At 46.1% G+C, this 13,167-nt stretch overlaps 2 protein-coding genes across 3 annotated transcripts; one reads left to right on the forward strand and one right to left on the reverse strand.

Moving 5' to 3' along the window:
• Positions 1-570: 570 nt before the first annotated feature.
• On the reverse strand, positions 571-8,746 carry jmjd6 (jumonji domain containing 6, arginine demethylase and lysine hydroxylase). 2 transcript variants are annotated; one of them, XM_046415110.1, is made up of 7 exons: positions 8,512-8,746; positions 7,756-7,892; positions 6,161-6,549; positions 5,103-5,389; positions 3,737-3,872; positions 2,710-2,845; positions 571-2,507 (listed from the first exon to the last, which is right to left on the reverse strand). In XM_046415110.1, exons 1-7 carry the CDS (start codon positions 8,516-8,518, stop codon positions 2,376-2,378), a joined length of 1,224 nt encoding a protein of 407 aa, XP_046271066.1. In that variant the 5' UTR covers positions 8,519-8,746; the 3' UTR covers positions 571-2,375. The 2 variants fall into 2 exon arrangements, with proteins under 2 accessions (XP_046271066.1, XP_046271067.1); XM_046415111.1 differs by lacking the exon at positions 8,512-8,746 and adding an exon at positions 8,021-8,173.
• On the forward strand, positions 8,313-10,911 carry mettl23 (methyltransferase like 23). Its single transcript, XM_046415121.1, has 5 exons — positions 8,313-8,591; positions 9,109-9,213; positions 9,285-9,522; positions 9,971-10,055; positions 10,229-10,911. Exons 1-5 carry the CDS (start codon positions 8,487-8,489, stop codon positions 10,398-10,400), a joined length of 705 nt encoding a protein of 234 aa, XP_046271077.1. The 5' UTR covers positions 8,313-8,486; the 3' UTR covers positions 10,401-10,911.
• The last annotated feature ends 2,256 nt before the right edge of the window (positions 10,912-13,167 follow it).

Consider the following 13,167-nt stretch of genomic DNA (forward strand, 5'->3'; position numbering starts at 1 on the left):
GGCACAAAACACTTCCGGATCCCTTTCAAAATAAAACAGGATATACATGTACGGGCCTTTAAGTATCAGAATAAAACGTCGTTTCTGAGTGAAGTCAGAATATAAATAAAATATACGGACACGTATGGAGCCAAATGTTTACTCAGCCGAAAACACAAACAAAAATAGCCGTGGAGGAATGTAACTAAGTAGACTTACTCAAACACTGTACTTGTACTTGAGTATTTCCATTTTGTACAACTTTATGCTTGTACTCTATACTATATACTACATACAAAAGGTACACATTATACTTTTATTCCACTATTGTATGCCAGCTTTAGTTACTTTTCACATCACAGTGAAAACCAACCAAAGTCCAGATCATTGACTGTATATGAAGATGGACAGCATGAGAACCCTCTACACAAGCTAAAATATCTGGGCACCCCCTGCTGGCTGGCTGCAGTACAGCTCATAATTTCATACATATCACATACTCACTTATGCAATGCCAGATGCTGCTAAACATTTTACACAATAAACTGAGTTGTGTTCGCATAATCAGTCAGAAAATAAAAGATGAAGATGTTCTGAGTCATAGAAAAGATTTTATTGAGCAACAAAATGAAATTCATTACATCATCACTTCATCAACATCCGTCCTAAAGCTGATCCCAGATCAGTTCAGAGGGTGTGCTAGCGGAGACCTCCAGACAGATGAAGGCACCATGTGAGCGACACAGTGCCTTTCAGTTAGTTAACTACAGATAAAAACAGTCAGCACACATTACTTCTTTAGAGGCACTTTAGTCTGAAGCAACAGATCAACATGAACACAGACAGGAAGTGATGTCATCTTTACAGCTGATTTTAGAGAAACTGCACGAACTGAGACGAGTAGTGGATCCACAGAAGACCGATCAGCAGCACATTGGATAAACGATTATTTACTGGATTTTCTGCTTTTCCCCGTTTGAACTGAACCTCTGAGTTCTGGACTGCTGACGAGACAAAACACGCGAAGACGTCACCTGACAGTGAGACATTATGATGAAGGAAATAAACAGCAGTACGACTGCAACTGTCACCTTTTATTGAACTGACTGTTCCCGTTCTTGATCATCCAAATGTGGGTAATTTTAATATAATTTTCAAACCACACATTCTGTCCAAGCACAAACATGTAGACATGAATCACATTGGAGCCACTCGTCAATCTGTCCAGCTGCTCTTATCAAAGTTCAGCCAGACGTCTCTGCTCTTTAAAATGTCAGTAATGAGAGGCCACGTGTTGGTTGGTCTGACCAGCAGCCTAAAACCAACAGAGATTCAGTTAATTATCAGAGATGATGAAGAAAGTCACACTGAAGAATCGGGAGGATCAGTTTCACTTTAACAAAAGTTACTGAAACTGACAAACTATGTTTGTGTAGGTCGACTAATCGATTAATCGACTGAGGTTTCAGATGTGACGGGCAGATTAATGGATAATAAACCTCCTAAATGACTGAGCAGCATGAAATCACTTCTGAAAGTTCGGCTGTTACTGAACACGATGCTGAACCTGAATAAATGCTGAGAAACTCACTGTGCAATGTGCCAGCTCTTCAGCCACTGCAGCAGTGCACTCTGGGTAATGTAGCGCCCTCTACTGACCCCGGACAAACCCGACAACACAGGACACCACCATCACTCACACCGCACACACGCTGACACGCTTTGACATGTGTGCATTTCATTTCATTAAAACTGCTGACTGAAGTGAAATTACTGCGGCAAGTCAAAGAGACGACAGCAGCAGAGAGGACGTCCTGGAGACAACATGGACCTCCAGTTTCACAGCAGCAGCAGCAATAGGACTATCATCAACAGAGCAGTGTGAACGCATGCGCATGCACCCGCGCGCACACACACACACACACTCCTACCCGTGAAACCAGAGGTCCTGTGTTACTTGAACGTTCAGATCACCTTTAAACACCTGCATGTTAAAGTACAGAAGCCCAAAGTGTTTGCTCTCAGCATCATCATGGAGTTTCTCACATCATAAAGCAGCTCAGCGATTTTTAAAGGGCACAGCGAGTTCCCAGAATCACCCCCAGAGTCCTCAGCAGTCCATTACTGGTTTCCCTCCTCGTCTTCACGCTACAGAGACAAACAGAAACTGATTGGGGTTGAAAAGCACAGTGGTGGCAGATCTCCAGCAGGCCCACCCTCCCTGTGGATCCTCCTCCTCTAATCCACAACTGGCTTCTCAGCAGCAGCCATCTTGTCTCTACAGATGGCCTCCGTCAGGGACATTTACCTAAACTGGACCAGAAGCAGCTGGTTGTGTGTTTGTGGGCGGAGGAGTCACCACAGGAGGTGGGCGGAGGCTGGATGGCGGACAGAGGTCACCGTGATGAGCTCCTCTCCTTGCTGACGCAGTCGTCCTGGCTGCTGGTGTCTCCATTGGCCGTCGTCCCGCAGGTGCGTCTCTTCTTCCTGCGGTGAGACATGGCGTCGTTGTCGGAGCCCGACCCTTCCTGCGGGGGACAAAGCGTGTAACGCTCAGACTCAGACAGACAGAAGATTTGCCCCACAGGTGAATAAAACCTGACTAACTAACTTAGAAAAGTCACAGCCAAGATGGTTTCTGTCATTTTGGGAGTGGCTTTCAACAAATGCTTCTAAGTATACTGTACTACTGTACTGTGTGTGTGTGTGTGTGTGTGAGAGCACACATACATCAGAGTCTGAGTCGGAGGAGCTGGAGGAGGATGACGAGGAGTCGCTGGAGCTGTCGGACGCGATGCCCGTCGACTCCTGAAGGTCCACCTTGTCTGCCAGAGCTGCCAGATCAGGTCGCTCCTGCTTCAGGATGCTGTGGCGACACACAGACAGGTCACATGTCAACTTCACACAGTACAGGAACTGAGACGGCGAGCAGTTGACACAGAAATCAGCGAAAACAGAAACATCCACGAACATCATTCAGGAAGAGAGGAAAAACCAGGAAAACAGGACACCTGCCAAGTTATGAGGAGGTGTCCTGCTCATAACAGTGTCGTCAACAACAACAACAACAACACACACACACCTCAGCACTAAACTAAGGATCGACTGATGGGATTTAATCAGGACAGAAGTCGATTATTAGTAATCAAACAGACTGATAACAACTCAGTTTCAAAGTTTAGAATAACCAGCAATGAATGTCCACTAAGTAGTTTGGGGTAAAGAAGAGAAGTGACATATTTTGTCACTGGAGGGAACTCACTCCAACGAAATTCGTGCTCTGCATTTAACCCACCCAAGTGACGTGCACACACACACAGCAAACCCGGGGCAGTGGGCGACCGCGTGCAGCGCCCGGGGAGCAGTGGGGGTTAGGCACCTTGCTCAAGGGTACCTCAGCCATGGACACCGGGACGGGGAATCGAACCAGCGATCCACCGGTTACGGGTCCACGACTGCCCTAGTGGTACTTTACTTGAGTATTTCCATTTTTTGATACTTTGACTCATCTGCATTTATGTGGTAACTTCAGATTCTTAATACCAAACATAAATACTATTAAACATCAGGACTAGTGAAAACAATAAATCGTGTGACTGATAATCAGTCAGTCCTGACTGTAAACTTACTGCCTCAGTTTTTAACCTTTTGTTTCTTTAAGAGAAATTATATTCAGTATCTTAAACTACAAAAGTCCTGACGGACTACAGAATAAAAGCCAAAGGTGGCAGCTGCTTGCAACGCGTTGAATCCTCACCGGTACCACTTCCTGGACAGTTTGGGTCGTCCTCGGACCGTTTTGTGCCACACGATGGGGAAGTTGGTCGTGCTGGCAAAGTTCTGAGTGACGGCGATTGTCGTGTCCAGGTTGAGGACGACATGCCACCAGCCGCCTGCGGACACACAGTCAGTTCGCATCAACACCAGACCAGCAAACGCTGCAGTCCTCCAAAGCTGGAGGTTAAATCACCTCTCGAATGAGCACACATTCAAAGATAAGGCTAATGCTAATACACTCACAAAACACATCAGATGCACACAAACTCTTTTAGCTTAGCAGCTACAGTGAAGGTCACAGGATAAAAAAGCCTGGAAATAACATCTCCTCGAATCAGTTTGGAATCTCAGGGCTTCTGAAGACGAGCTGCATGGAGCTTTTTCATTGGTTGTTTTTGAAAGCAAAGTATAAAACAAGTTCCCAGCTTCCTCGTTGTTCAGCTGAAGGCTGCAATGCTGTTTTACTGTGAAGCTCCAGAAATGTTTTGTGAACTAACAAACTTCAAAAGACTTTCCATCAGCAGAGGGTGGGAGATGATCACTGAATTTTCCTTTGTGGGTGAAAATAAAAACAACCAAGTGGATCATCGACAGGAGACAAAAGGAGCTTAAAGCTGTTGGGGGGTCACGCGGTCACATGATCCTGTTGTGTCTGTGCTTTAAATGTGCACAGTCAGACAGGTGAGGTCTAAATCCTGGGTTAATCCACCCTCCTCATCATCAGCTCTGTTAGCATTAGGTGAATCCAGGTCACATATTCCGTCAACGCAGACACACATCTGCTGGAGGACATTCACAGAGACAAACGTCCTCCACTCAGTTACCCCTGGATTAATGTTAGCTGTCCTCTGTGTCTTCTACTCACAGCTCCTCGGGTTCGACCAGCTCATGTCAGCTGTTACTCATGTCATATTCATGTTAACTCAGAGAAACAGAATTTAACATCTGTTTGTGTGTCTAAACACAAAGATCATCTGTGAGACAAGAAGCTTCACTCTGTAGCCCCACTGTGCGATCATGTCTGTAGTCCCAACAACATAGTGAGGCGTCTCCTCTCTGGACCATCTCAAATCGGTCTCAGGAGTCCCGCAAATGTGTCGTTCATACCAGATCTGAATCAGGACCTTCACCAGGAAAGTTAAGATGAGTCGGGTTCACATCTGCTGCTCAAACGTCACAGATGCGTTCATGTACGTTCTAACGAAGAAAAATATCTAAAATATATCTCCCACTTGGGTTTTAAAGAATACCTGACCTATCTGAGAGTTAACCACCCCAGATGAACCCTAAACAGCTGAAAACCTGACGGACCATTAATAAGACTTAGACACCGTGTGTTCACTGACCAGGCACGAAAACAGTCTCCCCGGGTCTTTGGAGGATCTCCAGTGGTCTGAACTCGGGAGGCCAGTTGGGCTGCTGCGTTCGGGGATAAATCGCGTTGAACCAGGTGATAGCCTCGTCCTGCTGGTTGCCCCCCTCCTCTCTGGTCACCTTGATCAGCTCACGGGGGGTGTTAGTGGGGAACAGACACCACCGCTTGTGTCCTTGAACCAGGGCGTTCCAGGCACTGGTGCCCAGTGGATCGATGTGGATGCCGGTGCCGGAGCGGGCTGGGCCCATCACAAACCACCTGACAGGAGACACAACACCTCACTGAGCGCTCACTCTCTCACAGCCGGTCGACTGGCTGACAGGCAAGGAGCTGAAGGGCTTGAAAGTCACGGAGTGCTTTCAGTCAACATCTGCTGCTTCCAGCTCCTTAAATGTCAGCATTTTCTGCTTTTCTTGTCACTTCTGACAGTAAATAAAGGGTCTTTGGCTTCTGGACTGTTGGTTGGACAAAAGAAGGAACTTGAGGACGTCACCAAATGATTAATAACCAACCAACGGGTCTCATTTATTAATCTATTAACAGATGAAATTGCAAGGGTTATCATTTTATATCTGAATAGGAAACAAACAGAAGAGTTCAACAATGAATGTATAAATGAAATATTAATTAAGACCCGTGTGGCAGCAGCTGAGTCGTTACAGGTGTCCTGTGGAGATTTCTGGTAAACAAACAAAAGCTGTTTTGTTTACATTCAGTGTTTCTAACCAAACTCATCATGGGAATCTTTGAGGTCTAACAAGCAGGAATTTCTTCCTGGTGAACTTTGTTTGTTTTTATGTATTTTAGTCGCACCATTGTTTACGTTCATGTTTACTAGCCAGCTGTCGTCTTCTTCTTCTTTGTTTTTCACACTGGATATCTACGTTACGGCCACCTGCCGATCAGTAACGTCGCCGCGTGTCGCCTTGGAGCACGAGCACAACAAAAGCAGCTTCACGGCGCGACCAAAGGTCTGAAACTCCACAGGAACCTTGAATCAGCTGAAAAGTGAAGAAAGAAAGATCAAACCTGTACGGCGGCCTGCGTTTCTCTCCTGCAAACTGGAACAGGTCGTCTCTGAAGAAGACGGGCACCTCGTAGTCCTCTAGCAGCTTCCTGCGCTTGGCGTGTTCGCCGTAGCTGCTGTCGAAGATGTAGAGTGGGCTGTCGTCCTTGGTGGTCTCCAGATACTCCGTATAGTACTTCATCTTCATCTTCACCGAGTACCCGTCGTTGTCCTCCCCACACTTGAATTTCTGGTTGCGGTATTTGCGCTTGAGGCGCTCCAAAGTCCATTTTTCCCGCGCCGGCCAGTTCTCCTGGCAGTTCAGCAGAACGACGGGCTTGTAGGGCCGCTCGAAGCGTTGGATGAACTCTTCGGGACTGAGACGGAGGGCGTCCACACGCTCAACGTTGTCCTGTAACACAGCAGGTCAGCGTTATGCCACATTTCCAGGACAGAACAAACTATTCTGTCTGCCATGCATATCATTATCGCTCACCCTCATTCCAGCAGCTTGAGGCTGAGCAGATAATGACTGGATTCTTATGTGACCTGTTTCTTTAGCCTAATCTTTGAACAAAGCCACCATCTTTGTTTGTTGAGGAAATGGAGACGCAGCTTCAGAACAGCTGCCTCTTTTGTAAGATGAAGACAGACGCCCACACAACAACTGTGGCAGAGCAACATAACGCCACAGAGGCTGCGGTGAGCGCTTGTCCTAACAGCTCATCTCGTCACGTGAGCGGTGACGGCTTCACAATGCACACCTGCAGCCTCGGTTCACCAGCTCACAGTCCTTTCAGTTTAGTGCGAGAACAACAGTGAGGTGAAGTCTGAAACAGATTGTGCTTGCTGTCATCACACTGAACATTAAAACAAAGCAACAAACACACAGACCTCATTCTGTGCAAAATATATTCCCAAGTTTTAGATTCTAAAGGCAACATGAAGCTTTGCAACTGTGTATCTTCCACAGTTTTCATTACAAAAATCACACTTTTTGTGTTGACCATTTTAACCCGCTGGGGTTTCATATCATCTTCAAAACAAAGACTGTTTTACTTACACTGACAAACTATGGACCTCAAAACTACCATACAATAATTCTAACATTTACAAAGATGGAATTAAATTCATGAAATTAAACCTGACCTTTTGCATGCTTTACTTTCTAAATGAACACAGAAGAAATATCTTTACCTCTGCAAGATAAAAACAGATTACGTTGTTCAATTTTACACATTTGCACAATACTTATATTACAGTCATAAATGTATAATATTCTTAAGATAAACCATGGGAATACACTGCATAGTATACACAAATAGATGTTGGATCAAAATCTATATAGGTCCATACATGTAAACATAAAGCCCACCCTGCATACGTTCACATGTGACCAGACGAGCCTAACTTCCAGGGCTAAAAACAGCTATAAAATGGAGTATGTGATGAAGCAGGGCGGACGCTGACGGGGTGTGAAATCAAACTAATCATGAGAGATATTTTGGTGAAACACCGGCTCGTTCAGCAGCTCGGTGTCTACGTGACAAACTGCACTCCTACGGGGAGCTGCGGCCAGCTACGGTTAGCTTAGCTTCAGTGCTAGATTGACAGTTACCTTTACGGTGAGGTGTGACAGGTCGAAAGCCTCATGATAGCCGTGTTTTGTCCAGTCTAAAGAATCCTTCAGTTCGGGTCTGGCGCTCCGTTTCGCCTCTTTAATCCGCTTCTTACTCTTATGGTTCATTCCTCCTCCTGATGGATTTAAAGAGAAAACGTATGTTAACGCTGCTCAGCTAGTTGTCGAGCTAACTTGTGGCTAATACGCACACACATTCACTAGCCTGCACTGCTAGCCGGCTGCGCACTTCTGACACTCTCACCTTATTCGATTAGACTACAAAACCCCAAATCGGGTGACGTGCTAAACACGTCCTCAGTTCTACACCAACAAAAGCGGGAACACCAGAACCCAGCTGGATAAACTGCTAAAAAAAGAGGAGCCTGCTACAACGCTTAAGCAACTGATTGACATGACATAGCGCCCACCCCTGTTACAGGAAGAACGAAGCTCATTGGCCAAAGCCTCCACAAAAGTAAAACGTTGATTGGATTGACTGCGCAAAGAGCCTTCCCGCCCAGGCATTTACGTGGATTTGATTGGCTGATAAAGCGCCCTTCTTAACGCTAAGTCGATGAGGAAATAGGCATAAGCATGGCTGCTCGGGCAGTTATATCCACATAAATATAAATGAAATTTGTTAAAATATATTTCTCACCAGAAGACAAAGACTCAGATTAATTGCAGCTCATGCAAATAAGTAAGTTTAGAGGTTATTAACCCGCGCAATGGACCACAGTGGCGCTGACATACCTAGCATAGCCTACAAAGTTTTCACGTTTGAAGAAAGCAAGCAGAGCACCCCGGAGTCGCTGTCTGTCTCCATACCCGAGGTTTGTTTTTGAAAACGTTTTCACTTGTAGACCCCTGGGTTGAAATCATCTCATGTTCCGGTCAAAGTGCCGTGCTGTCACACAGCCGGTGAGTCTAAGTGAACTGGACATAAGAACCTACCAAGGCTCTATGCGATATGTAGGAGTCCTCCCTCAACACGTTCAGCACAGAAACGCGTGGTACTTCAAGTAAAATCAGGACTGGTGCATGTCTTGAAATGTTGACAAAGCCAGTTTTGTTATCATTTATGCCGGGTGTTGCATGTGTGTTCAACTAAGGATGGGTCAAATGCAGAAGACAAATTCAGAATCAGCTTTATTGACAGTATATATATTCTTACACACACACACACACACTGAATTCGTCTTCTGCATTTGACCCCTCCTTAGTTGAACACACACATGCAACACCCGGCAAATTATGTAAAAATATGTATGCTGCCAATAACTGATTCTTAATTCTTAATTTAGTGCTGTGCGGGTAACTTGGCAGTTTAACGGTGATCCTCTTTCCCAGGTTCTCGACCCACGGTATGGCATGTATGTGTGGCCTTGTGCGGTGGTCCTAGCACAGTTTCTGTGGACCCGAAGAGCAGAGCTGAGAGACAAGACAGCGCTGGAGGTGAGGATTTCTGAGAGACTTGTCCTGTCAGATAATCGGGGCCAAGCTGAGGTGTGTCTGTCTGTTCACAGCTCGGTGCAGGTGTGAGTCTGCCAGGTGTGGTGGCCGCGAGCTGCGGTGCAAAGGTGATCCTGTCAGACAGCGCTGAGTCTCCGCTGTGCCTGGAGAACTGCAGGCGCAGCTGTGAAGCCAACCGCCTCCGTGATGTGGTCGTGGTGGGTCTCACCTGGGGGGAAATCTCACCAGATCTCCTCCTGCTTCCTAAACTGGACATCATCTTGGGATCAGATGTTTTCTACGAGCCACAAGGTTGGTTCGTGTAACATTTACGTTTGTACTGTCTTGGAGCACAGTGCACACAACTTATGGCCAAATGTATGTGGACACCCTTTGTGTTGAAGTGGAATGCAGACTAAACCAGACCTGATCACCAGCATCAGTGCTGGACCGCCTTGGCGTGCTGGTGCGTGAATGGGAGCAGCAGGTTGAATGTGTGCTGCACAGAGTGAAACCAGGTGATTGGAGGGTCATATGAGCTGGTAATAACGAGGCCCAGTACACAGTCAGACCACATCGGACTGCACAGGCTGTCACAGATGAACCCACAAAGACCTCACATCTGAGTTAACTGAAACAACATAAGTGTTGGTTTGAATTTGTTCAAACGTGATTAAAAAATGACAATTCTGTCCACATACTTTTGGCCATGTTGTAGGTATTTACAGTTGAGCGACTAATTGTTCGTAACCTCTTTCAGATTTTGAAGACGTCCTTGTGACTGTTGCGTTCCTGCTAAGAAGAAACCCCACAGCTCAGTTCTGGACCACATACCAAGAGAGGAGGTTCACTTTAACTCATTTGTTACTGCTTGGGGGAATAAAACAATGTCACCCTTTTTAAAATGCATTTCCCAGCAACATTTTCCTGTTGAGTGAGGTGATTGTTTGACTGTAGTGGTCTAAACCTGGAGTTCGGTCTCACTGCTTCAGCTTTAAGCCTCCTCGTTGTGTTTCAGTGCCGACTGGTCGATCGAAGCTTTGCTGCGCAGGTGGAAGCTGAGCTGCGTCGACGTTCAGCTGGGAACGTTCGGTGCTGATAAACTGGAGCTGGCTGGATCAAGTCTCCCAGGCAGCCATAGTGTCCTCATGATGGTGGTCACACTGAAGACTGAAGACGTTGGACTGTAAACGTCCCCCAGAGGGCTGCCTGTGACACGTGGTGGTCTTTACGTGGTTGGGTGTGTTTGATGCAGAATTTAGGACAAGCTGCTTTAGAAAAGCAGCTCGTAAAATACGAGTATCCAGCGTAACACCGACGTAACCACCAACCGCTGCACCCAGTATAGTTGCTGTAGATACGCTTGGCTGTAGCTAAAGCCACAGTTAGCTCAGTGAAGTTCAGCAGCATTTCCTGTGTCGTGTCTCTGAGCGGACAGGCTGTTACTGTGGGAGGCGTCCCATCAGTTTACACACACATTTGACTGTTTGCTGTGGTGTATCAGTCTGAACTCACCACTCTCTGCCTGTGAAAGCATCTTTCAGTGACCCGTTGACTCCAGAAGGACATCAGATCAAAGTAGGACATTTTGTTCTCTCACAGATTAGCTTCATGTTCTGGATCAGTATTTCTTTTTGTAGTTTTTATCTTTGTTTTGCTTTAATTCACCATTAAACCATTTATGAGCTCCATACAAATAAGTAACTGATTTCTGTTTCATGTGTGTGTCGTGTGTGTACCTGCTGAAACCCTGCTGGAGACATGAACTGTGTTTTCTCCTGTGACCAGCAGAGGGCAGCACCTCATTACACAACTTGTTGGGAGCAGGAAGCCGACAGTACTTCTGTACATGTACGTGTACTCTTGATTGGACAGCACCACAGATGTTTCTTAGCAACCAGTTTAACAATACTAGTTTTTACTAATGAGCCCATTGAATGTCAACACGGGATCCCCTCAAGGCTGCGTGCTGAGTCCCCTGCTGTACTTCCTGTACACACATGACTGTGTGTCCACATCAGACAGCGACATCATCATAAAGTCTGCTGATGACACAGCCATCGTGGGGTTAATCTGCCACAACAAGGAAGAGGCCTGCAGTACGAGACAAAGACGTGGACAAAGACAGACGAGGACAGAGACGTGGACAGAACCTGAAGCTTCTGGAGGAATAAACACCTGTAGTTAAACAGAGCACAGATTTTTAAACTTTTAGGATTTAAAAGGAGGATTTATCTTCACTCTCGCTTGGAGGGTCACAGGGGAAAAACATGAAGCAAGAATGTTTGTAAAAGGGCTCATGAACAGATTGAATTAAAGTGCAGAGTAGAAAAACACCTCACCTGTGAAGAGCCTGTGGCACACAGAAACCCAGCGCTTACCTTCACTTTTATCCTCTCCATACGAATTCTGAGCAGCTGTCATCAGGTCTCCTTTGGAAAGCCTCACTGTGGTAGAAGGAAAATGGCCTGAGAGGGGTCATCAAGGCCCTCTCTGAGAAGGCCAAGGTCCAGGTCTTCAGAAAAGACTTTGTCCGATTTGGTCTCTATAAGGGAAGATAAAGATCATTCAGGATTAGTGCACCAACATTACAGAGTTTAACCCTTTACTGCTGAGCTACCATTATTATTAAAAAAACAACGTGATATGTATCAGAATCAGAACCAGAATCAGCTTTATTTGCCAAGTATGTGTGACCATACAAGGAATTTGACTCCGGATTTTTCTCTGTCCTGTGCACCATACAAAATACAAAATAGCAATAATAATAATAAAAATGAAGAAAATGAAGAATAAAGTATTTACAAGAAAGGAAAAAAAAATATATATATATATATATATATATATATATATATACACATGTAGTGCAAACAGTGGAATGGTTCACACAATGGCAGGTGGTTTACGGGGAGATCAAGTAGATCAAGCAGTTTGTGTGCAGGGTGTGGGGGGTCTGCAGTGATGCTTCCTGCCCGTTTTTTGACCCTGGACTGGTATAAGTCCTGAATGGAGGGCAGGTCGGCCCCGATGATTTTTTCTGCAGACCTGATTGTCCGTTGCAGTCTGTTTCTGTCCTGTTTGGTGGCCGATCCAAACCAGACAGTGATGGAAGTGCAGAGAACAGACTGGACGATGGAGGTGTAGAAGATGGTCAGCAGCTCCTGAGGCAGGTTGAACTTCTTCAGCTGTCGCAGAAAATACAACCTCTGCTGGGCCTTTTTCCTGATGAGGTCTACGTGGGACTTCCACTTGAGATCCCGGGCGATTGTAGTTCCCAGGAACTTAAAGGAGTCCACAGTCGACACTGTGTTGTTGAAAATGGTAAGAGGAGGTAAGGTGGGTGGGTTCTTCCTAAAGTCCACTGTCATCTCCACAGTCTTGAGCGGGTTAAGCTCCAGGTTGTTCAGACCACACCAGAGGACCAGCTGGTCTACTTCACGTCTGTAGGCAGCCTCATCACCGTCCTTGATGAGGCCAACTACAGTTGTGTCGTCCGCAAACTTAAGTAGTTTAACGGATGGATCCCCTGAGGAGCAGTCGTTAGTGTATAGGGAGAAGAGCAGCGGGGAAAGAACACACCCCTGGGGGGCGCCGGTACTGATGGTTCTGGTGCTGGAGGTGATGCTCCCCAGCCTCACCTGATGCCTCCTGTCAGTGAGGAAGTTGTAGATCCACTGAGAGGTGGAGGTCGGCACTGTGAGCTGTGAGAGCTTCTGGCGGAGGATTTCTGGGATGATGGTGTTGAATGCAGAGCTGATCACCTCTCTTTGAGGAAATAAACAAAAGTTAAAGGACACGATGAATCCCAGAGGACAGCAGTAGATTAAAATAAAGCATCTGATAATTAAGCCATCGATGAAGAAGCACTTGGTGTCGGAAGGTCTGGGATCTCAGTATTTGCTGGTGACGTGGAAGAGAAGATGAGATGGAGACATCAGAAAAGTGACAACAGGTAAC

The sequence above is a fragment of the Scatophagus argus genome, chromosome 16 (genome assembly GCF_020382885.2).
Source record: "Scatophagus argus isolate fScaArg1 chromosome 16, fScaArg1.pri, whole genome shotgun sequence".
NCBI classification, from domain to species: domain Eukaryota; kingdom Metazoa; phylum Chordata; class Actinopteri; family Scatophagidae; genus Scatophagus; species Scatophagus argus.

Excerpts from the sequence above, each read along its gene's own strand:
- mettl23 (XM_046415121.1), top strand. The coding sequence starts at position 8,487 with ATGGACCACAGTGGCGCTGACATACCTAGCATAGCCTACAAAGTTTTC. Across the intron at positions 8,592-9,108 it reads TGTCTGTCTCCATACCCGAG|GTTCTCGACCCACGGTATGG; the intron begins GTTTGTTTTTGA and ends CCTCTTTCCCAG. Across the intron at positions 10,056-10,228 it reads ACCACATACCAAGAGAGGAG|TGCCGACTGGTCGATCGAAG; the intron begins GTTCACTTTAAC and ends GTTGTGTTTCAG.
- jmjd6 (XM_046415110.1), bottom strand. Across the intron at positions 5,390-6,160 it reads AAACGCAGGCCGCCGTACAG|GTGGTTTGTGATGGGCCCAG; the intron begins GTTTGATCTTTC and ends GTCTCCTGTCAG. Across the intron at positions 2,508-2,709 it reads CCTCCGACTCAGACTCTGAT|GAAGGGTCGGGCTCCGACAA; the intron begins GTATGTGTGCTC and ends TGTCCCCCGCAG.